We start from the raw sequence: 26,947 nt of genomic DNA, 5'->3' as shown, positions 1-26,947 counted from the left end.
GATGAAGAATAAAACAAAACTGAGACCAAAGATGTCTAATACAATAGATAAATGTCCTATATATACTAGACTAGCTTCTAGGGTTTACATGAGTAAGTAATTGATGCATAAATCCACTTCCGGGGCCCACTTGGTGTATGTTTGGGCTGAGCTTGATCAATCCATGAGCTGAGGCTTCTCTTGGAGTTGAACTCCGAGTTATGACGTGTTTTGGGCGTTCAACTCCGGATTGTGACGTTTCTCTGGCGTTTAACTCCAGACAGCAGCATGAACTTGGCGTTCAACGCCAAGTTACGTCATCTTTCTTCGAATAAAGCATGGACTATTATATATTTCTGGAAAGCTCTGGATGTCTACTTTCCAACGCCATTGAGAGCACGCCAATTGGAGTTCTGTAGCTCCAGAAAATTCATTTCGAGTGCAGGGAGGTCAGATTCCAACAGCATCAGCAGTCCTTTTGTCAGCCTTCTTCAGAGTTTTGCTCAATTCCCTCAATTTCAGTCAGAATTTACCTGAAATCACAGAAAAACACACAAACTCATAGTAAAGTCCAGAAATGTGAATTTAACATAAAAACTAATGAAAACATCCCTAAAAGTAGCTCAAACTTACTAAAAACTACCTAAAAACAATGCCAAAAAGTGTATAAATTATCCGCTCATCAACGATGCAGACGACGTCGATGCAAAGGCGATGGCGGTGTTGAAGGCGTAGGCAGTGACGCAGACGGCAACAAGGACAACCTGGGAATATAGAATCTGCTATCGAGGTGAGGTTCAATTCCTTTGGATTTGGGATTAAGGTTTATGAACTTAGGAACTGATTTGAATTGATCTAATAAATTTATCTTATTAGCAATAAGAGGGTACACTAAACGAGTGCTAATGTTGGTAGTTAATAGGCCATGTCAGCTAGCGTTAGCCACCTCAGTGCAGGAGATGACGGAAGGACTAATGCGACCAAGTTAGTTATTTTTTGGGGACGAATTTGATTAATTTTATCTTAGGGACGAAAATGAAGATCGAAATATTTTTTAGGGACGATTTTGACTATTAACTCTATTTTTATACGAAGAATAAGATGATTAAATTGGTCAAGGATAATAATAAATATAATTGCAAATTTTGTTACTTGTTTATATTATTTAATGTAATGCAAAAAATTTGAAATATATGTTGAGATGAATTTAAAAAATTTGGAGTTTTTTATTTATAGGAAAAATTCTGGCAAAATTTTTTAAAAAATGAAGTACGACACAATAAAAATTAAAAATTAATTATTTTTTTTTTTTGACAAATGTAAAGTGTATGATTGAGTTGCACATAAATATGAGTTTTAATATCATCGTTTATGATCTTAACAAATTAAAAAATACTTATAAAACAATGAATGATAATTTAGAGAAAAATTAGGTATCTGTGTATTAGATGTAAATATACACATTTTAAAATCACTAATGGTATTAAATATGGTCTCATAATAACTGAGTTTGTGTTTAATTATTGAGTATGAGTTCTTGTTTATGTATACATACCTACCATTCGATTTGAGCGACTGGTGTGTTCTATGTTGCTTTTGCTCAAACTGGCAGTTCAGTGTTTGAACAGTTGTTATGAATCTTGCCTTTGATATGTTATTATCATCGCACTATATGAGGAACAAAGCTTAATCGATAAATAATAACAGGAATATTGTCTGAACATTTATTTTCAAGATATCTTTGAGCATCTAAAAGCCATGAGTTTGTGTATCAAAATGAAGTTATGTGTATCTATCTGGCTATCTTCCAATAATCATTATTAAGGTAGCATTTGTTTTGACGGAGATTTGAAAACTGGTCCGATTAATATCATATTTATTAGTCGTCTAAACATTATTGGTACTAAAATTTTAATCTTTATCTCTAAAATTTCAATATTTTAATACCTTTAAAAAGTAGAGTCACAGAAGACTAAAATTTTTAGAGACATAGACTGAAATTTTAATAATATTTTATATCTAAAATACTCTAATTTTAATTAATTAATTTCAATTTTATCTTTTGTACAAATTAAATTAGAATTTTATTCTTATTTTAGTCTCTATCTCTCACTTTATATCAAATATGATACTAAAATTTATTTTAATCTTTGTCTTTCAATTTTTATTTCTCAGTCTTTTCGTCTCTATCTCTCATCGCATTTATCTTTGGCTTTTATTTTCTTTATCACTTATTTTTTTACAGTAGTATTTTTCTTTATTAATTTTATATATAATTATCATTTTTTTATAGTTGGTATAAACTTTAGATGTAATAAGTAAGTATACAAATTATTGGTAAAAGATCACATGTGCATCAATTTAATTTTCAAAAGATTAGTTACACACTTTAAATTATTGGTCCCTACAAAATATAATAATGAAAAAAATGGTATTTTTGTTAATTTGATTATGTGTCATAAAATATTCATAAGGAGGCTAAATTAGACTCCTCATGCTTGTACCATTCAGGAATTAATTTGAATTGTTTGATATTTCGAGAACTACGTTAGGTATATATGATCTCTCAAGAATTGAATTAACTACTAACTAAAACGAAATTAATTTGTATTAGATAGTTTGGTTGGTTTTATTAAAATTATTTAAAAAAATATTCTAATTAAAAAATATAAAAAATGAATTTTTAGTTAACCAATACGAATCAAGTTAAATATTTAAGATTATAATTTAAAATTTAAAATAAAAATTTTTTAATTTTTAATAAAAAATAATTTTAAAAAATTGACTGATATTTTTTAGGATAAAATATATTTTTTATTCTTAAAGTTTGACAAAAGTTTCAAAAATACTCTTAAGTTTTATTTTGTTTTAATTTTGTCCCAAAAATTTTCGATTTACATCAAATATACCTCTGACGGTTAATTTTTTAAATAATTTAACACCGATTCAATAATAATTTCATAAGAATAACCCCTCAACACAAGCAAATCAAGCATAATTTCCATACATTATTGTTAGATTGATGTTAAATTTTTTGAAAATTTAGTTGTCGATGGTATATTTGATGCAAATCGAAAATTTATGTGATAAAATTGAAACAAAATAAAACTTAGAGATATTTTTAAAATTTTTGTTAAACTTTAGAGAAAAAAAATATAATTTACCCTATTTTTCATTTTATTCTTAATTTTCTCTCCGAAAATAAATCACTACTTTTCATCATTGTTGCTACCTTCTTTCACCTGTCCGAATCAGATCATCTACGACAATGGTCTTGTCCAAATAAATTATTAAAAAAAGAAAAATAATTAGAAAACAATTAGAGCCATGAAAAATAAAAAATATCACATACATACTCCAGCACATACGTACGCATACTACGTTGTAGGAAAAGTCTAGGGGACCAGCAGTTTTGTTGAATTTTGACCCGCATATAACCAGTAGAAAAAGATGAGTTATTAGATGAAATCTCACACCAATCTCACACCATTAAATCATCATTGATGACTATTTGCTGAATACCAATCACAAAAGTTGCTGGCCCCTAACATTGCTCCTACCTTGTATATATGCATGCAAGTGTAAATGTGTAATAGCAGCGGCTATATACGATACTCATTATTATTGGTGATGGAGAATTTTGAAAATGTACGGAGCGAGCCGCTGCTTGGATCGGGAAACCAGACCGGAGTCTGCAACACGGCGGCCGTTTTCACAACAAAATCCGATGACATCCCTCCAATAAACGGAATCAGAGATTTTTTGAGAGAGTTCTCCATTGAGATCAAGAAGCTGTGGTACCTGGCTGGCCCCGCCATCTTCACTTCCCTTAGCCAGTATTCGCTTGGCGCCATCACTCTACTCCTCGCCGGACACATCAGCACCATTGCCCTTGCTGCCGTCTCCGTCGAGAACTCCGTCATTGATGGCTTCTGCTTTGGCGTCATGGTACGTAGTAACGTAGTAACTATTAGTAGCTCACTAGCTAGTTCCCTCGTCCAATATATGTGTGTATGTATAGTTAGGTTGAATAGAAGTATAGAACATTAATAATAAATTCCTTTTGTAGGTGATTGAAAATTATTACTTGTTTTGACACGATGACTAATTTATAGCTATCGGTACAATATAAAAAGTAGCCAAATATAAAATTAGCAAGTGGATTATATATTTATATTATATATCATAGTAAACATTTATTTTTTATTTGTATCTTTAAAAGAATATTAAATTATTATAAATATGAAAATACTCTTATAATAAATAATTACAAAAGGATTAATATATCCTTATAATTATTTTATTAAAAAATTAAATATTTTTTATAGATATGACCAAAATATCTTTTAAGTTTTTAAAATAAAAGAGTAAAGTATCGTTTTTGTCCCCAATATTTGGGGTAAGTTTTAAAGTTGTCCTTAACGTTTCAATTATCCTATTTAATAAGTCTTTAACGTTTCAAAATTAACTCAATGTTGTCCTGCCGTTAGGGATCCGTTAACAGAATTGACGGCGGGACAAAATTGAAACGATTTTGAAACGTTAGGAACTTAAACAGGACGAAAACGGTTGGGGACAAAAATGATACATAAAAATAAATTTTAATTTTATCGTTTAATAATATTAATTTTTTACTGTACGTAATATTCAATTATTTTTTAAATTACAATTAATCACATTACTTTCATTCTAAATAAATTAATTTTTTTTATAATTTTACATTTAAAGTCATATAATTTTTTTATAAATAAATAACTTTTACACTTTCATTCTAAATAATGTAATTTACTTTCATTACTTAATCACATTACTTATAATTTTTTTATAATTTTGCGCTTAAGTAATGTAATTTTTTTATAAATAAATAAATTTTATACTTTCATTTTAAATAAGGTAATTTTACTTTCATTATTTAATCACATTACTTATCACTTTTTTTTATAATTTTACACTTTCATTCAAAATAAATTAATTTTTTTATACTTTTACACTTAAAGTAATGTAATGTTTTTACAAATAATAAATAATTTTTACACTTTTATTCTAAATAATGTAATTTTACTTTCATTACTTAATAATCTCATTACTTTTATATTTTTTTCATAATTTTACACTTTCATTCTAAATAAATTAATTTTTTTTATAATTTTACATTTAAAGTAATATAATTTTTTTATAAATAAATAAATTTTATACTTTCATTCTAAATAAATAATGTAATTTTACTTTTATTACTTAATCACATTACTTATATTTTTTTATAATTTTACACTTTTATTCTAATCACATTCCATTATTTATTTAGAAATTATTTAGAATGAAAGTGTAAAATTTATTTATTTATAAAAAAATACATTACTTTAAGTATAAAATTAAAAAAATAAATTTATTTAGAATGAAAGTAACGTGATTAAAAATAATTGAATACTATGCATAGTAAAAAATTGATATTATTGAAAAATAAAATTAAAATTTATTTCTATGTATCGTTTTTGTCCCCAATATTTTCGTCCTATTTAAGTTCCTAACGTTTCAAAATCATTTCAATTTTGTCCCACCATCAATTTTATTAACGGATCCCTAACGGCAGGACAACATTGAGTCAATTTTAAAACGTTGTGGACTTAAATAGGACGATTGAAACGTTAGGGACAATTTTAGGACTTACCCCAAACGTTGGGAATAAAAATGATACTTTAAAGAGTACTGCTACACATACAAGTCTTTTTGGCATACAAGTTATACAAGTCACTTACATAATGCGTGCATGAAATCATGTTGTTGTACTTTGTATCCCACGTTCCTCCTCCTCCTCCTCCTCCTCCTCCTCCTTATTCTTTGCGTTTCTCCTCCTTTTTCTTTGCGTGTTTCATCTTCATCGTCATTTTTTTATTACTGTTGTTTTTACTGTATTTTTTCCTCCTCCTCTTTCTATTGATTTTGTAGTATTATGTATTTTTTTGTTTAATTTTTTTCTCCTAAAAAAATTATGAGAATATGAAATAAGAAGATGAAGAAGAAGCAGCAGAAGATAAGGAGGAAAAAGATGAAGAGTTTTGAATTATACAGAATTTATCAGCACACATACACCAAAAATTCTTAAATAAAACACTCAAATATCTTCGTGTTACATCCAAATTTGCTGCAAATATAGAAAAATATTTCTTCTAATGCTGTATTTTTTTTGCTCTTCTTTTTTTTCTTATTTCTTTTTTTCTTTTAGTTGAATGAATGTAAGTTTATCCTCTTCCAAATGATTTGGAGCAGAAAAAGTCTAGGGGGCCAGTAGATTTTGTGATTTTTAGCCATCAATTAGTCATCAATGATGTTTTTAATGGTTTGAAATTGCATCTAATGGTATAGAATCATTCAATTTCTTTTTGATGGTTAAGTACCGGCCAGAATTTAACAAAAGTGCTTGCTCCCTAGCATTTTTCTTTGCAGCTAGCATTATGTGTTTCTTCTTCTTCTTCTTCTTTGTTTGATTCTTTTGTTTTTATTCTTATTAAAAGAGTAAAACAAGAAAAAACTTGAGAAAGTAAAATAAAAAAGAAAAATAAATAAGAGAAAAAAAGAAGAAGATGGTGATAGTGAGGAAAAGAAGAATAAGAAGCAGTAGAATATGAGGAGGAGAAAGAGGAAAAGTTTTGAATTATGCAGAACTTATCAGCATACATACACCAAAAATTCTTAAACAAGATACTCAAATATCTTCGTGTTACACTTAAATATCTTCGTGTTATTCCAAATTTGCTATAAATACAGAAAAATATTTTCTCTAATGCTGCATTTTTTTCTTTTTTTTTCTTATTTCTTTCTTTCTTTTAGTTGAATGAATGTAAGTGCATCCTCTTCTAAATAATTTTGCAGCATTATGTCTTCTTTTTTTTGTTTGATATTTTTGTTTTTATTCTTGTTAAAAGAGTAAAACAAGAAGAAAATTGAGAAAATAAAATAAGAAAGAAGGAGAAGAAAAGTTTTGAATTATGCAGAATTTATCAGCACACACACATAGAAAATTCTTAAACAATACATTCAAATATTTTCGTGTTATACCTAAATTTGCTGAAACATTATTCACCTACAGAATCATACGAAAAAATTAACTAGAATCGAACAACACCTCAGCCATTTGATTGGATTCAAAACAATAATTTCATTCTGGTTCAATTGACAATCTAAATTTGAATTATTCATTATTCTCAACAACGAGATAACTGATGATGGAGGAGAAGGAGGAAAAAAAAGGAAAGGAAAAAATTCCAATGAATAAAGAATGAGAAAGAGGAGGAGGAGGAGATAGTATTGGTGACGACGATAACGAAAAAGAAAAATAATGAAGAAGAAGAAGAAAATAGTATTTGGTGACGACGATAACGAAAGAGAAAAATAACAAAGAACAACATGCAGTAATGACATAAAGAAGAACGTGTACGCGTGAATATAAATGACTTGTATAGACTTATATCAGAAAATGACTTATAGTAGAAAATAATTGTAAAAGAAATTAAGATTAAACCATCTTAAATTAATAAACTTAAAAATAAGTAAAATCTGAAACCAAAGAAACAAAAACGAATTTTCCATGATCTCCCTTTCAACATAAACTCTCTCAAATTGCAGAAATGCCATTGCCCATCGTCTCCTTCTCAACCTAAACTTTCTGTCTTTGGACTCCGACTCCATTTCTTCTATCAAGAGAATTGAATCAAAATCATCTTCTTCTCCTTCCCAGGAAAAGAGAATTCCTTTACAATATCAAAGAAAGTCAAATTAGAATAATTTTGGAATCAGGATTTTATTATTACATTATTACAAGAATCCTCGTTGCTGCTGAAGACGGTGGCAGTGTCACACAACATGGAGAACAACATGCTGCCATCAACACCTAACAAGTTGAAACCAAAAAAGTACCAAACCCTGCAACCACTATATGATCCATTGTCTTAGGCTATCAAAACTCACCTTTTGGTTGTCCATATTCCTCACCTTCATCCTTTCGCCGCCGTCAACCGCCGGATATCATGGGGCTTTGGAGAAGTGAAGTCATCCCGCAGGAACTCTGACTCCGGACTCACCGTCCTAGTCACCGACGCCGCCGACTTCGTAGGTTGCCGTGGGTCTCTTATCCTCAAGTGGCACGACGACGGAATTCTTGACCTTGACAGTTTCAATCGGGATTTGTTTTCTCATATGAACACAGATTTATTTTCTCATGAATAATTAGGGATTTGTTTTTGTTTCTTTGGTTTTAACTTTTATTCATTTTTAAGGTTAATAGATTAAGATTATTTAATCTTAATGTTTTATTATTAAAAAAATTTTAATCAAAATAATAAAAAATATTTAATCTTTTAAAAAAATAATTATAAAAATATATTAACCTTTTTAATAATAATTTATTAATTGTTTAAAATACAAATAAAAAATAAATTATTATTATGATAATATAATCAACTTATCAATTTTATATTCGTTTACTTGTTTCATATCATATTTATATGTATAAATTAATTAACGTACTGAAACAAACACCTCGAAAATTAAATTATATTGTTTCCTTCATTTGCAATTGTTAAATGAGTCGATGTGTATATTTAATCTTGGGCTAGAATTAGTTAAGAATTATATGTTACAAAAAATTTGATTCTATATTAATAGTTAATGTGAAAATTCACATATAATTATTTTTATATAAAATTAATAGATAAAAATTATTATTTAATAATTTAATATTTGAATTGTTAAATTTATATAAAAAAATGCATATGAATTTATTGTGAAAAAAATGCATATTATAATTTTTCAGAACAATTCACTGAAAATAAAAGTATTTATAAACCATTAAAATTAGTCTAATAATAAGAAATTAGAGTAACCTATGGAGACAAATCTTACTTATGACGAGTGAATAACAAGTGTTTATTTGTGAACGCAGCTTGGGATGGGAAGTGCGTTGGAGACATTGTGTGGGCAAGCCGTTGGAGCGGGTAAACTAGACATGTTGGGTGTGTACATGCAAAGATCATGGGTCATCCTCAACACAACTGCCCTCCTCCTTTGCCTTTTATACATTTTTGCGCGCCAACTCCTAAAAGCCATCGGAGAAACAACCGCAATCGCCGAGGCGGCCGGCGTTTTCGCCGACTGGATGATCCCGCAGCTGTTCGCCTACTCCATGAATTTCCCAATTCAGAAGTTCTTGCAAGCACAGAGTAAGATTATGGTCACGGCTTGGATTTCTGCCGCGGCGCTGGTAGCGCACGCGGCGCTAAGCTGGGACTTGATGCTTAAAAGTGGGGTGGGGCCTTGTTGGTGCGGCGGTGGTTTTAAATGTGACGTGGTGGTTCATAGTTGTGGCTCAGTTGGCATATATATTTGGTGGTAGTCTTTGGTGGGTTCTTTCGTTTCACAATAATTATGGATTCTTAAAAAGAAAAAGTAAACTTGAAAAAAGATATCCAAATTATTTTGGAGCTCACAAAAATGTTCCAAATTTTATTAGGGATAAGAATGTGCTTAAATTATTTAAAAACGCGACAAAAATATCTAACATTAAATATATATTTTATAAAATATTTAAAAATTAAATTTTGGATGCAATTTTTTACGAATATGATTAAAAAAATAAAATATTTTTATCCTTAAAATTTAGTATTTCTTGCTAAATATATAATTTTTTTATAATTTTTTTGTCAACAACCACTAATATTTTTTAAAAATAAAAAATAGAAATCAAATTTTTATTCGATTTTTTGTGTGTATTTTTTAAATATTTATCTAAATATTCTTATAAAATTTTGAATCAGATACATATGCGATTTATCAAATACAAAACTCATTTATCATTTATATAAAAAAAATTACGCATTTTTCTTGCATTTTTAAGCAATTTTAAAAATTTTTGGTCGATAACAAATTTTTGAAGAATTTTAGTCGGTATAAAAATAATTTGGGTGCATTTTTGTTAGTTTAACCTTAACAAATTGAAGAGAATAGTTAAAAAATTTGGTGGATTACTCACACAAAAATATTTAAAATATAATAATTTTTACATAAATATATTATTTAAAACATATAATATAATTAAATGATTTTACATATTTAATTAAAAGTTTGATATAAATACAACATATATTCATTTTAGTTATTAGTTTTGAAGATTATTTTTATTTATTTTTATGTAAATAATCTATAAAAATGTATTTTAATTATTTCAGCTATATATCCTTTTTTTTTTCTTTACAATCTTGTGTAGCCTGGAAGTTTGGTACTTTATGGCCCTAATTCTGGTAGCTGGTTATCTCAAGAACGCAGAAGTTGCGGTGGATGCAATGTCCATTTGGTAAGTTGTGATGAAGACCCTCATATCATTTCGATCATTCGGCGAGGCATTATTTACCTTGTTGTAATTAAGAATTTTCTGTTGATTATTTTAGATGATGTAGAAATTGTGCATTAAAAGGAAAATATACATTTACAAAGATTTGTTTACTATCTCACTTATTCGATGAATTTAATTTGCAGCATGAACATATTGGGATGGACAGTGATGTTAGCATTCGGAATGAATGCAGCAGTAAGGTTGTATATATATATATATGCAAATTAAACAACAATTAATTAATTAATTAATAACATAAATAAAAATGACAAGATTTAATAAAGTTAATTAATTAATTAATTAATTAATATATGCGTGCAGTGTGAGAGTGTCAAATGAATTGGGGGCAGGTCATCCAAGAACAGCGAAATTCGCTGTAACTGTGGCTGTGATTAGTTCATTTGCGATTGCTTTAGTGCTCTCCATGATTCTCGTCATATTCAGGAAGCAATACCCTTCACTGTTTTCAACGGACGAAGATGTGAAAGAGCTTGTGATAGAGCTGACACCCATGTTGGCGTTATGCATTATAATCAACAACGTGCAACCAGTTCTTTCAGGTGTGGCTGTTGGGGCAGGCTGGCAAGCTATTCTTGCTTATGTCAACATTGCTTGCTACTACATTTTTGGTATTCCTCTTGGACTTCTTTTGGGCTTCATGCTTGACTTGGGTGTCCTTGTGAGCATTCTCTTCCTTTTTCTCCTAATTTTTCCAATCATATATACTACTACTATATTAAAATCAGCTACTATAATTATTAATAAATTATTAATATATATATGATATCTCTGATGATTTTTAGAAGAGTAATCTCAATTTTAGTTAATATTATAATAGATTGTCAAACAAGTATGATATAAAGCTTCACTAATTTTTTTTAAATTCGGATTTTATAAATTTCTTTTAATTGAGATACAGATGTTTTTATTTTTAATAACTTTAATTTTTTTTCTTATAGTTAGCTACAATATTAGTTGTGCAATATTAGGTCCTAATATTTTTTCTTTTTAAAATGTCGTTTAATATATCTTGGATAACACTTTTTCTTGGTTTTCTCTTATTTATAATTTCAAAAAATTAAACCATTAAAATAGTACTTAAAAATTTATATTAGTAAAAAAAAAGGGTAAAAAACCCAAATGAGCCAAGGAGAGCTCAAAATTACCTAATTAAGCCAAATCAAAAATCCATACATGAATCAACCAGGACGAATTATTATGTAATTCGAATCAATATGATTCGAATTTTGTTTACATGTAATTCGAATTGATATGATTCGAATTACTAGGAAGGCAACAAATGAATGAAGTTCGAAACAAGTGGTTTCGAATTACATGAACATAATTCGAAGTTAGTTAACTCGAATTACTATGAAGAGACATTGTTAAGTAATTCGAAACAAGTTGTTTCGAATTACACCTAACTAATTCGAATCTAATTAATTCGAATTACTAGGTTAGGTTGTGATACTATATAATTCGAAACATATAGATTCGAATTATATATATATAGTGCGAGCCAGGGCTATATATATAAGGTGTGAACTCATGTTGCTCTCAACAAAGAGGGGAGATGGCTAGTGAGGAGAGTTTCCTAGTTCTGGTACATTACAGAGGGTCGATTAAGAGAAAAACTCGGTCCGGCGTAAAGTTCACTGATAAGGATCCCCTATGTATTATCGTGACGCCGACAACCACCTACGATGCACTTGTTAGCTCTGTGCTGGAGAAGCTGGGTCTTGAAGGCGTTAAAAGGGTGAAGAAATTTTTCTACCGCATTCCTACAGCGGTGCTCCATGACACCGTGAAGTTTGATTGTTTCACAATCGGTAGTGACGAGGACTTGCAGGTTATGTTTCTTTCTCATAGGCAGTTTCCCGAGGTAAGGACACCGGAGCTGTTGGCTAAGTTGGTTGATGTGGTATCTAGCTCGGGTGGTTCGAACCGGAATGCCATGTGTGATGATCCAGATGATGATGAAGTCGAGCCGGATATTATCGCTGATGAAAGCGGCGATGATGTTGGAACTACTGTTCCGACAAGGGCTATAGGTGGATCTAGTTCTGGCACACAGCAGTATCCACCCCATTTTTCCTCGTTGGACCTGGATGCCATGCGGCAGGACGACAATGCTCTGCAGGCCTCAGGATTTGGTGCTAGAGATACCGAGGGGTCTGCCGGTATGAACGAGTTCCAGGTTGGCCAACAATTTCAGGATAAAGATGAGGCGCTGTTGAGTGTCAAGACGTACAGTATCCGCCGAGGGGTCCAGTACAAGGTCGTTGAGTCTAACTACCGCAGGTATGTGGGAAAGTGTTCTGAGTTTGGGAATGGGTGCACATGGCTAATTCGGTTGAGTCTCCGACAGCGGAAGGGTATCTGGGAAGTGAAGCGATACAACGGACCGCATACATGTCTTGCCAGCTCCATCTCCAGCGACCATAGGAGTCTGGACTACCATGTCATATCCACCTTCATTATGCCGATGGTTAGGGTTGATGCAGCTGTGACATCAAGGTGCTTCAAAATGCCACTGCCGCACACTTTGGGTTCAGGCCTACGTACAGGAGAATATGGATAGCGAAGCAGAAGGCCGTTTCCGTGATATATGGGGACTGGGACGAGTCATACAATGAGCTCCCTAGGTGGGTTTTAGGAGTTCAGCTGACGATGCCCGGCACTGTAGCCGTCCTCAGGACTTGCCCTGTTCGAGTTGGGGGACAGGTTGACGATTCTCAGGTTTATTTTCATAGGCTGTTCTGGACTTTCCCCCCTTGTATCCAGGCATTCCGTCATTGCAAGCCTTTGGTAAGTATTGATGGCACCCATTTATATGGGAAGTATGGGGGAATACTGCTAGTCGCCATTGCACAAGACGGAAACTCGAACATCCTCCCCGTGGCATTTGCACTAGTTGAGGGTGAGAATGCTGAGTCATGGTCTTTCTTTTTTTCCCACCTCCGTGAGCACGTGACACCTCAGCCGGGTCTGTTAGTTATTTCAGATAGGCATAACAGCATCAAGGCAGCCCTCGAGGCTCCGGATGGGGGATGGCTACCGCCTGCTGCGTACCGGGCGTTCTGCATTCGACACGTTGCAGCGAATTTTGCCTTGACGTTCAAGGGAAAAGATGCCCGGAGGCTTCTTGTTAATGCCGCATATGCCAAGACCGAGGTGGAGTTCGACTACTGGTTTGACATTCTGCGCTCTGAGAATTCGGCAATGTGTGAGTGGGCGAACCGAATCGAGTATTCGTTGTGGACACAGCACTGTGATGAGGGTCGGAGATTCGGGCACATGACGACCAATATTTTGGAATGTGTCAACTCAATCCTGAAGGGGGTTAGAAACCTCCCTGTTTGCTCGCTGGTTAAGGCCACATACGGAAGGCTAGCTGAGCTATTTGTCCGTAAGGGTAGGGAGGCCGAGGCTCAGATGGGTACTGGACAACAATTCAGTCAATACCTAGTAAAGTGTATCGAGGCCAACCTGAGAACAGCCAGGCACTTCACGGTGACTGTTTACGACAGGGATAACTCGGAGTACACCGTTGCTGAGACGACTCCGACAGGCTCATTCTCTCTTGGTACGTACAGGGTCTCATTAGGGTCTAAGACTTGTGATTGTGGATACTTCCAAGCACTTCATTTTCCCTGTCCGCATGCACTGGCTTGCTGTGCTTATTCACGGCTTACATGGCAGCCTTACGTCCACGAGGTATATCGCCTTAGCTCCGTTTTTGGTGTCTATCAGATGGGATTTGCCCCTCCCATTCCGGAGGGTTTCTGGCCACCTTATCCCGGGCCTACCGTTATACCGGATCCGAGTATGAGGCGTGCGAGGGAGGGTCGTCCTAGATCCACAAGAACTCGAACCAACATGGATGAAGCAGATCCGAACCGGCCAAAGAGATGTGGCCTCTGCAGGCAGCCAGGTCACACCAGGCGTAGTTGTCCACAAACCGCAGGCCCCAGCGGGACTGCTGGAAATCAGTAGGCGATTTGCTATGTATGTGTTTGTTTCTTAATGTATTAGCACTTGTCTTCTATTTGTTTTTAAGTTTTAATGTATTACAACTTGTCTGGAACTACTTTGTCTCCTATGTGTAATGAAACTTGTTATTTGTACCAAATAATTCTGTTGAATGTCTTTTAAATCATTGACATTTATAACTATAACAAACAACATTATATCATGTAACGATTGATAACGAATAACATAACATTAAACTATAAATCATAACATAAAAGTAAAATACATCGACGTAATAAGAAAGTACATAATATAAATATGACAACAAGACATACAAAGTTCACATTAAAAAAAAGGTACATACCATAACAATGATAACCAACCAACAAAGTACACAATACAAATATGACAACGACACAAACAACACTATCCATGAATCATCTAAACAGGTGCGATCCAGTGCCGCAACGGCGTGGCACCCGTGTCCGGTAGCCCCTACGAATAAGTGGCTCCTCATCCTCAATCGACTCGTCGCTGTCATCCGGAACTGGCTGTCTGGGGGTCATAGGCGCAACATGGACGGGTCTGGATGACGACGGGCCGGCAACTGAGTGTGATCCAATACTCTGCGCAGATGCTGGGGTCCCACCCATGGCAAAAGGATGCGCAGGAGCTACCGTGGCAGGCTCATTCAGATCAACGTCCAGCGGTGCCTGTGTCCCTGTGGTATGAACTCGTCCGGCTGCAGCCTCATCCTCCTGCATGATGGTCCAGATATCCTCAAGGAAATGTGGTCCACCAAACTCGTGCACAATGCCATCACTAGCAAGAAAGTCTCCAAACATCGAGCCAGGACTCACCCATGGAGTACTATCCTGAAGGGTATGATCATCACCGGGAACACCTACGAAGTAATCTCCAAGACCTCCACCACCAAGCCCAGTCTGACTCGTGGGATCTCCCACACCAGCTCCAGGGGACCCAGCATCATGCCCGCCCTGATGGGCCCTATCAACCCCCGCAACGTCACCTCCCCCAGGCATCTGGGCCCCCTGTCTAGCAGCACCCACCCTCCTCCTGCCTCCACGACCACGAACTCTCCCCCCACCTGGAACTGGGTCGTCTCCGGCATCCATAGCCTGATCTACCCAGTTCCACTCACGCTGGCTACGACGTGTCCCAACTCGTGCTCTCCTCTCAATACGACGTCTGTCTGGAACATCCTCGACCCGGTCCATGTCTGGAAGTCGGCCTGCACCCCTCTGCGTCGCCTCATCTGGAATAGGAACACCTCTCGGATCCCCCAGTAACATCTCCGGCGACAAAAACCTCTTTCCGTGCTGATACCACCATGTCAAGAACTCATGTGACGGTCCGGGGTCGGGCACGATGTCAAACTGTAGAATATGATCAGCACGCTCCTGCCAGTGAAGATGCCAATCAGGGTACTGTGCCGAGAACCAACGGTCACCTCCTCTCCCGTCCTTCGACATCAGGAAGTCGATGTTCAGGGCGGGAGACGGTATGGGCTGAACACCGCCAAACTGAGGTAAAACTCTATCAACTTGATGCCACTCGACAACCGCAAAGTAAATCAGGGACGTCCTGCATCGCCATAACATCGTATGCCGAGGCTCCAACACCTCAGGATGGACAACCTGGATGACGTCGACTGCGCTATAGGGCATCCATATGAACTGAAAAAACCAAAATCAAGTCGTTTGTACTTTCAGTTAAGTGATATAAAATGAAACAATGAGTTGAGAATGACAAAAGTTCTCCTTGCTTACCTGCCGAGGCTGTAACAAGTCGATCTTCATGCGAGCCATCTGTACCCGAGGTCCCTTGTTGCTAATCCCAGGGTTGTAACCAGACCATCTGCGTACAAGAAAACAGAAGAATATAGGGCATAATTACAAAATAATAACAAAAAGAATATCTAGTACAAAACAATAACGGTACCTCGAGGCAAGGGGCCAGCTAATCTCATCATACCCAGATGGTCTAAGTGTGGGAAACCTCCAGAAGATCCACGACTGTAATAACTGTAACGGGCCAGCTAACTTCACCACATGTCTGTTGGCGACTCGGCACATGCACCTGTACAGCCATGCTAGTGCCGCCGACGCCCAACTGTAGCGACCCATCTCCTCAAGCCGAGCAACATAAGGTAGCCATCTGATGTGTATACGATTGCCGGACTTGTCGGCAAACAGCTGCGTACCCAATAACATCATGATGTAGGCCCGGGCAAATCGCCTAACTGTTTCCTCATCTGCCCCATCTGGACACTCTGCGAATGTCTCCTGAAACCAGGTGCAGTTGACTGCGAATTTCTGCACCTGGTTCTCCGGAGGTAAAATACCGAGCAACTCATGGAACCACTGCCAAGCAGGTCTCCCACCCTCAATGTAAAGGTGGAAGTCCGTAAGGCAACCACTAACATAATCACCGTCGACTGGCAACCCCAGCTGGTATGCGACGTCCTGAAGCGTGATAGTGCACTCTCCGAACGGCATGTGGAAGGTGTGCGTCTCAGGCCGCCACCTCTCGACGAATGCGATGACTAGGGGCTCGTCTAGTCTGAACCATCGGTCGTTCAGTCTCGCAAGATGGTAAAGTCCCGCCATCTGCAAGTACGGGACATACCTCTCATCAAGACGCATCCCCTGTTGCCGCCTAACGCTGGATATGCAACGACGAGGCTGGCCAGTACATAAACCGCATAATTAGAACACATGCACAAACCACTACCATAACCGATATATTTTATAACGAACCAGGAAATAAATCATGATGGGTAACAGATACATGAAACAAACGACCAACAATTCATACACTTGCATAAAGCATTTGCGTAAACCGGTAACAGTAAAATAAACCGCTAAAACAAAACCGTTAACAAAAACCATCAACAAAAACCATTACCAAAAACCATTAACAAAAACCATTAACAATAAACCGCTAAAACAAAACCATCAACAAAAACCATTAACAAAAACCATTAACAAAAATCATTAACAAAAACCATTAACATAAACCATTAACAAAAACCATTAACAATAAACCATTAACAAAAACAATTAACAAAAACCATTAACAATAAACCACTAAAATAAAACCATTAACAAAAACCATTAACAAATACCATCAACAAAAACCACTAGCCTACACTATTTTCCTAAACCATTAACAAAAACCATTAACAAAACCGCTAAAACAAAACCATTAACAAAAACCATTAACAAAAACCATCAACATAAACCACTAGCCTACACTACTTTCCTAAACCACTATCCTAAACCACTAACAGTAACATAAACCATTATAAAAAACCAATAACAAATACCGTTATCATAAACCGCTATCATAAACCACTAACCTCGTCGTTGATCACACCGGCGATATGAGCTACTCCATCCAAACGATAAAGCCTTCCCGGATCGTCCCCCATCGACAGAAACAGCCGCTCTGGTCGCACTCGTACTGAACGTTGGTCTTCTTCTCTGGGATTTGGTGGGGTTGGAGAATGAGAAAGTAATTCGAATGAAGTTGGCTCGAACTCCTTTTATAGCCGAACTCCTTGTAATTCGAATCAAGTTGATTCGAATTACTATGCAACTCAAACTTCACCTAATTCGAATCAAGTTGATTCGAACCTCCCTACAATGCGCTTCTCCTAGTAATTCGAATTAAGTAAATTCGAATTACCTTGATGTAAATCGAAACAAGTTGTTTCGAACTTCATTGGATTCTTGGCTTCCTAGTAATTCGAATCATATCAATTCGAATTACATGTAAACCAAATTCGAATCATATTGATTCGAATTATATAATAATTCGTCCTGGTTGATTCATGTATTGATTTTTCATTTGGCTGAATTAGGTAATTTTGAGCTCCCCTTCGCTCATTTCCGTTTTTTACCCTAAAAAAAAATAACAATATATATATACACGTTTTTCTATAAGTGGCAAAGGAATTTGTATTTACGAAATAATTTATGTATTTGATCTAAATTTTTGTGAGAATATTTGAATAATTATTTAGAATGTGTATGTAAAAAATTAGAATAAATTCCATCTCTAGATCTCTTTTTTCATTTCTTTAAAAAAAATTGGTTATTTTAAAAAAAATCATCTAAGTATAAAATCACAAAATTTTTAAAATAAAAATGCCTCTTTTTTAATCATACTCGTAAAATACCACATCCAAATTTAATTTGATTATTTTTATTACGTTTTTAAGTTTTTAAAGACTTATTTGTTGTTTTACTTTTCAGATTTATTTTTGTCAAAAAAAATATGATATTTCATTTACCATTTGGTAATTTAATTTATCCTTTATAAACAATAACGTTACTGAACTAAACCTAGATATAATAAATAATATTTTATTCATGAAAATCATGTTTATAAAATAGGTCAATAACAATGTAGTTGACTTAAAATTTAAACATATTACCTTCATAAAATTTGGACAATACATTTTAGGAGTGAATTTTCTCATTCCCGAATTCGATAATTTCATTTCCTATGATATATTATTTTCAAATTACCTTCAATTCTATGGCTATAGTATTTATCACCACAACGGAAAAAAATGAAAGATAACTTTAAAAAATCACATATAGAAGTGGCATTTAGCAAATTCAGCAGTGATAAATATATCATTCTTTATATTATATTTTATAATAACATTATTCAGTAGTTATTGTCAAAAGAAAAATTTATTAGTGTCTAAAAACAAGATTAGTAAATAGAAATATTTTTTAAACATAATTTTTATCTTACTCATTTGACATATCACATAATCTGATGATAGTGCACATCAACGTAATTATATTAGTATAATATAAGTTTAGTATTGTAAAGGAAGTTAAGTTAGTCAGTTTTACAGTTAATTCTAGGCTTTTTAACCTAAATGCGCATCTAAAAAACATTAATTTTCAAATGCGCATGGATGAAAATGTTTCTAAAAATGCGCATTGCCATTTCTTGGCCTCTGCCAGCGAAATGGATATGAACTTCATTTCAATCAAGGTGCCCACGAAATGGGCATGCCATGTCATGGCAACCACCCACGAAATGGCTATCCCATTTCAATGAGTGCAGCAGCGAAATGGAAGGAAGAACTCTGGGCAGGCAGGCGCGAAATGGGTATACGGATGAGGTCAGACTCCATGTCTCTTGTACCGCACACGAATTAGAACAACGGCTAGGCTATAAAAACCCATTGCAAGCAGAAGTAAAGCCACATTTCTAATTCTCACTTCTTCTACCCTTCTTTCTTCTCCGAAAATTCCACTCTCAAAGGAGCTACTTTCACTAATTTTTGGGTGTCATAATGGCATCTGAACATATTTATGTGGTCATATATCCCAACGGTGAAATTTCGTATACAGCTGAGGGAGTGACTTTTATGTGTGACGACCCACTTTGGATAATGATTTCCCCACAATCGTGTCTGCAACAACTAAAAAATATTATTCTGATGAACACTGGGCTGATTGGAAAAAAGGAAATCAGTACGCTCATTTACCGGATGCCCGTTGCTGTAGCAAGTTCGTTTACATATCAGAAAATGCATATTAAATCTGACCAGCACGTGTCGATGATGTTTTTGTATCATCGTAGCATCGGAAGCATCTATTCGATGGAACTCTGCGTGAAGCTCCAAGATGTCGGGGGCAGCTCATCTAGTTCGAATAACGTGGAGGAAATGCGAAATACCGGTGCTGGTGAAGGCATTCCATTTTTGGAGATAGGTAGGGCTCGTAGTCCGTCCTTTAATGCCTTCGTGGCCCCCACCCAGAATACAGAAATACCTGACCGACCTCCCTTCCCCAATGTCCATGTCGCATATCCGGAAGGAATGGCCGACGGGTTGGCTGTCTCCTCTGAGGAAGATGTGATTGAGAATGACAGTGGAGAGGAAGCAGAAGTTGTTCCAGAAACACAACCGGTTCAGGGTGAAAGGGTCATCCCAACTGTTGTTGAACCGATCAATGTTGCAAGGGTTGGAGGTCTTTCCAACGTCACCCCCGACCATTACCTGCACCTCAGTCTTGGTCCAATGAACTCGACAAATGCAGAGGACATACCCAGTAACTATGGTTTGACCGGTGAAATGGAGCTAGAGGTTGGCTTGAAATTCCTGAGTAAGGACGCAGCAATGCTTGCTATTAAGAACTACAACATCCGTCGAAGTGCAGAATTCAAAGTAGTGGAGTCAGATCATACTAGGTATGTTTGTCGATGCAAACTTTTTGGTGACCAATGTTCCTGGATGGTGAGGGTTGCGAAGACGAAGGCGTCCCGATTTTGGAAAGTTCAAAAATACCAAGGGCCTCACACTTGTTTGGCGTCTGCGACTTCGCAAGATCATGCTCAACTGGATTCAAATGTCATATGCCAGCACATATTCCCCATGGTTCAAGCAAACTCAACCATTTGTATAAAAGTGTTGCAGGGATCCGTGGAGTCGGCATACGGATACAAGGTGTCTTACAAAAAGGTTTGGCTAGCGAAGCAGAAGGCAATAGCGAGAATCTATGGAGACTGGGATGATTCTTATAACCAGCTACAGAGATACTTGAACGCATTGCAAACTTTTGTTCCAGGTAAGCCTATGTATCGGATTGCATACTTGTTTTGTAATAGTTATGATGTTCTTACGAATTTGCAATTTCGTCATAGGGACAATTGTCGACCTACAAACCCGACCATACTATGTGGGCAACACGGTCGATCGTGAAAGCGTCATGTTTCATCAAGTATTCTGGTCATTCCCATCGTGTGTCGAGGCATTCAAGCACTGCAAGCCCCTAGTGTCGGTTGATGGAACACACCTGTATGGTAAGTATACGGGTACCTTGTTGATGGGAATAGCACAGGACGGAAACAACAACATTCTTCCCATAGCTTTCGCGCTAGTGGAACGGGAGAACACAGATGCATGGTACTTCTTTTGGACCAACTTAAGGAGATATGTGGCTACGCAACCGGATGTTCTACTGAGCATACCGTACAAGGGCCTCCTCGGGAGAGTCAAGAGGCATCTGTTGTAGTCTACTCCTGAGCCACTTAAGTTTTATGTTATATTTTGTGGTCCCAACATGTCCATCAGGAACTTCTCCAAGGAGTTTCTCACACCATTGCCAAATATCCTTTTGGTGGAACTTACTCCATGACCTTAGAGTGCCGCTCACCGGCTCACCGTCGATTGGTAACCCCACCTGCATGGCAACATCCTCCAAAGTGATAGTACACTCACCCCATGGGAGGTGGAATGTATGGGTCTCAAGACGCCATCTCTCCACAAGAGCGCTAATCATTGGGTTGCGTATTCAAAACGCTTTATCAGAGACGCATAATAGAAGCCGGCTCTTCTTAGATACGGCTCAAGCATCTGCCTTCTAATCTCCATACTTGGATCTGCTTCGTCTACAGAGAAAACATCGACCAGCGTGCCATGCAGAGTCAACACACGTGCCGGTTGAAATTGAAATAGATCAAAACACAATTATATAGTTTACAACAATTTTTTAAATTATTAACTAAATTTATTTTTTTATTTAAAAAAAATAAACTCACCTTAACATGTAAATGAGCAGAAATGTGAAATTCATCCAACCTATTAAGATTTTCTTCCACATTAATTCCACTTCCACTCATTTTTTTAATAATAAAATTACTACTCCACTTCTCTTTTTTTTTTTCACCAAAGCACAAATTAAAATTTCTCCTGCAACCCTCTTCTTCACTTCTCTTTTTTACCTTCGGTTTGGTCCCCTACCCTCCCATCACCTCCTTATATATGCTTCACACTCACAACACAACAATAAATTGCCTCACTTTCATCCAATGCATGCTCGTACGGGAACTGCAACACTGAGACTTGCTGCTTTGACTACCCCCCTATTTCGTGCCTGCCACACTTGAGGATGGCCATTTCGTGTATGCCTCCCATGAAATGCCCAACTCGTGGATGACATAAGTGAGTTGGGCCATTCGTGTGTGCCATCAGTGAATTGGTGCATTTCGTGTGTGCTATGGGTGTAATGGTCCATTTCGTGGACACCAAGTGTGAGATGCTCCATTTCGTTCCTGCCACAAGTGAAATGGTTTGTGTCAGTGGCCAGAACCCATTTCGTGGACACCTCCCTTGATATGTATCGCATTTCCATTTTGTGGGTGATCCTTGCGAGTTGGTAGTGCGCATTTTCAGAAACATTTTCATCCATGCGCATTTTGGGAATAAAAGTTATTTCCATGCGTATTTACGTAAAAAAGCCGTTAATTCTGTTACATATGAAGTATAGTTTGGGTGACAGTGAACATATTAAGGCACAATTTCATTCTTATGCAATTACGTGTTCTGCAAGTCTTTAGTTTTCTTTCATTCTCTGTTTTCAATTCTCTCCCAGTTCTCTTTCAATTCATTGTTCCGCACTTTGCTCTCCTGTGTGAATCAGATGCTTGCCTTGAGCTAGAATCTTGACAAGTAGAAACTTGCTAGCTACCAGATCTTAAAATAATATTGGTGGTGGATAAATGCATGGGTATACAGTATTTTTTGTGTAACACCCTACCATACAGAGTCTTATGCTTAAGTCATAATTCAGAGATGGCAAGGTATTATGACCTCTAAAATAAAAAATTTAGTACGTATAGTAGTATGAATGACTGATTATAACTAGGAGCCTTTGTAGAAAAAAGGGTAAACAAAAATCGCAACTCTAAAGCGCAACACTCCAATCGATAACGTAACGAGCAAGGATAAACCAACGCGAGATTATATATATACAAAGGAGTGTCAAAAACAGGAATATCAAGACTCAAGATCCGGCTATAAAGACAACCGGTCCGAGCATAGCGATATATACATATGATAAAAATAAGGAAAACTCCAAAGGAAACCCAAAGGGACACAAATACATAAAACCTAATCTCCAAAATCTCCCATAAGAGGAGTCATCACAGTTTGTATTATTTAATGGAGATAAAAGTATCTAAGCAAAACATATAAAGGAGAACCAGGGGTCCCCAGCATGGTAACAACTTCCACATATATAATACATAATAATAGAGGAAAGCCGAAGGCAATCCTAGAACTTCCTCCAGATAATTCAAAGCTTATAAACAAGCTAAACCATATAAGGGTATCTGACTAAAGATTCTTCAGTCTAACTAATACTTTCCTTTCCAATTCCTTCTCACCTCCCAGCCACCAGCAGAAGTATAATGTAGCAAACACAGTTATATCAGACAAGAAATATACAAATAGGGACAAATAAGGCAGTTAGATAATTAGCAAGTAATATGCAGTCAAATAGGCAATCTCAAACAATTCATATAGTATGCATATGATGAATGCCTGTCCCTAGTGGCTGATGATATCATCTGTAGGTTATAGAGCCAACCCGACAAGTCCTGGCAGTTAACCATTGGACTGTCCCTCTGTCGTGTCTCCCCAACTTGAGTCATACTCAAAGTAAACTTGATCATAATCATGATCCATATCCATCACCCTCACTGGTGAATATTTATCCATCACCATCACTGGTGAATATTTATCCATCACCATTACTGGTGAATATTTTTGGGGGTGAGCTCGTCCGGGAATTTCACAGTGCCCGGCCACCCTAACGACATAGGGTCAAAAGAGCTTCAAGTCTCGACCTGGAGCACGTGGTGGCTAGCCACTGCTTTCTCCCAGGGAAACTCTCATCTCCGATAATGGAAGTGCAACTTTCACAATTCATTCAATAACATATATATGCGTTTATACATAGCCATAATCATGGCCCCGCAGTAACACGGCAATAATCCAGCCATCCGGCTCACGGTTAAATCCATAACCAACCACCCGGCTCACGGTTAAATCCATAACCAGCCGTTTCATCAATAATTACAGCCTTTCGGCCCATGGCATAACAAGCACTTCCACCACCATCCTCCGCATCTCACATATTCATGCTTGATCCTCATTGATCATCCATTTTTCCCTTGCTTCACTCGCAAGTTGCCACATTCACTAGCCCTTCTTCTCATAGCTAGACATATCATAATGATTTAAGACATAAGTTGTGAGATCGGAGGCTTAGAAGTATGAAATTTGGCTTTTAAAACTCAAAAATCAACTTTGGGATGAAAACAGGTCCACGCGTACGCGCACTCCACGCGCATGCGTGGATGGCCTCGAAAACTCATCGACGCGTAAGCATCATGCACGCTAACGCGTGGATTGAAAACTAGTCAAACGACGCGCACGCGTCAACGACGCGTACGCGTGGGTACTCTCGTGCCCCAGGCACAAAACTGGCACAGTTCTGGCATAACTCTCTGGAAAATGGCTGGGCATTGGACGCAGCACATCGGCGCGCCCGCGCACATCACGCGCACGCGTGGATGGCGCTTTCGAGAAGAACGGCGCGTACGCGCCAAGTGCACCTACGCGCGGGGGGTTGTTCTGCTAAAATTTTTTCTAAGTTAAAAGCTGCAGAATTCACAGTTTTAACCCCCAATCTTCCGACGGACATAACTTCCTCATTTTAAATCTTTTTCACCCGTTCTTCGAACGGCAGGGACATCCCGGATCCAATTTCATTTCTAAATAGATTTGGTACAAAACAGAGATCCGTAGTCCAAGTTATGTCCCGTCAAAATATGCCAAAAAACCATATTTTTCATACAAAACCACAACATGCCATTTTCAAAATAAGCCATATTCGACTCTTTTCAAAATCAATCAAAACATGCCATTTTCATCCCTTTTCTTCGAAATCAATCAAAATATATCAATTTCAACATCAAGCCTCCTCAACTCACACATTGACACTTTACCACAATTTATCAAAATCACTATCTCATCATTTTAACCCACTTTACCCAAGTGGCTCAAACTCAAATATATTGACATATCATATACTCTTCCTCATGCCAATTCTCAACAACATCAATTCCACTAAATCATCATTCTACACAGTCAATATCATACTCACCATCAACATGGTTCAACCTACAATTCAACCATAACCAATCATCAAGCATATATCACAACATGCATATTTCTCATACATCATACCATCAAGGCATCATTAATCATCATCACATATATGACCACATCATATATATCAATAATTCAACAACATCAACAATTCAACGACTATCTTAGGGCCTCTAGCCTAAGTATTTCCTACCACATTACATATTAGATACGGGAAACCGAAACCATACCTTAGCCGATTTCCCAAGCTCAACCGGAGCACTTCCAAATCACTTATCCAAATCACTTACAAATCTGACCGGAGCCACTGGAAGCGTCAAATCTTCCCTTAACTGAACCGACTCAGGTTCTAACACATGGCTAGCATCAGGAGTGTACTTCCGAAGCTGCGACACGTGAAACACGTCGTGCAGATTCGAAAGATGAGGTGGTAGAGCCATCCGATACGCCACCGGTCCAATCCTCTCCAGGATCTGAAATGGACCAATGTATCGAGGATTCAACTTCCTTGCCTTAATCGCCCTACCTACTCCTGTAGTCGGAGTAACCTTAAGGAAAACATGATCTCCTTCCTCAAATTCTAAGGGCTTTCGCCTCTGATCGGCGTAACTCTTTTGATGACTCTGCGCCGTAAGCATCCTATCACGGATTTTCTTGCCTTGTTCAGTAGTCTCAGCTATCATTTCCGGCCCTAACAAGCTTTTCTCTCCAGTTTCATACCAACATAGCGGAGATTGACATTTTCTCCCATACAAGGCCTCATACGGAGCCATTCCGATGCTCGCATGATAACTATTATTGTATGCAAACTCCACTAATGGCATATACCAATCCCAACTCACCGGTTGGTCCAAAACACAAGCTCTCAACATATCCTCTAGTGTTTGGATCGTCCTCTTGGATTGACCATCTGTTTGAGGATGGTAAGCAGTGCTCAAGCTTAATCGGGTTCCAAAAGATTTCTGAAATGCACCCCAAAACCTTGAAGTGAAACGAGGATCTCTATGTCTTTGATGTTCAATCTTTACCTTTTGACAAGTTAAGCACTTTGAAACATATTCCGCCACATCATTCTTTATACCCGGCCACCAAAACATCGCCTTTAAATCATGGTACATTTTAGTACTTCCCGGGTGAATGGAGAATCCGCTTTTGTGTGCCTCCTTTAAAATATCTTGCCTCAAAGTGCCAACATCCGGCACAATGATCCTACCCTTGAATCTCCAAACCCATCTTTTTCTTCCGACACTCTCCATTGTTTTCCTTGCTCAATAGCCGGTAACACCTTCCATAACGCTTCATCATTTTGATGAGCCTTTAGGAGTTCGGACTTGAAGTCACTTGAGACTTCTAATCGGCTCAAACACAAGGTTCCGGATACTTCTTGAGCACCAATTTTTAGACTCTCGAATCCCTTGAGCAACGTCTCCTCCTGAAGCATCATCCAAGCCGCATATAATGACTTTCGACTTAACGCATCCGCCACTACGTTCGCCTTTCCCGGATGGTAATGCAACTCAAAGTCGTAGTCCTTCAACAATTCCATCCACCTTCTCTGCCTCATATTAAGCTCTTTCTGATCAAAGAGGTACTTCAAGCTCTTA

At 36.7% G+C, this 26,947-nt stretch overlaps 1 protein-coding gene across 1 annotated transcript in view; it reads left to right on the top strand.

Moving 5' to 3' along the window:
- The first annotated feature begins 3,909 nt into the window (after positions 1–3,909).
- LOC107488738 (protein DETOXIFICATION 29-like) overlaps positions 3,910–26,947 on the top strand; it is a 31,553-nt gene continuing 8,515 nt past the window's right edge. The window contains 6 exon segments of the mRNA XM_052261664.1: positions 3,910–3,927; positions 8,918–9,268; positions 9,270–9,373; positions 10,238–10,324; positions 10,507–10,563; positions 10,685–11,028. Coding sequence (XP_052117624.1) covers positions 3,925–3,927; positions 8,918–9,268; positions 9,270–9,373; positions 10,238–10,324; positions 10,507–10,563; positions 10,685–11,028 — 946 coding nt within the window. The 5' untranslated portion in view covers positions 3,910–3,924.

The sequence above is a fragment of the Arachis duranensis genome, chromosome 5 (assembly GCF_000817695.3).
Source record: "Arachis duranensis cultivar V14167 chromosome 5, aradu.V14167.gnm2.J7QH, whole genome shotgun sequence".
NCBI lineage: Eukaryota > Viridiplantae > Streptophyta > Magnoliopsida > Fabales > Fabaceae > Arachis > Arachis duranensis.
The sequence above is the reverse complement of the archived record's forward strand: the minus strand, read 5'-3'. Positions and strand labels throughout refer to the sequence as shown.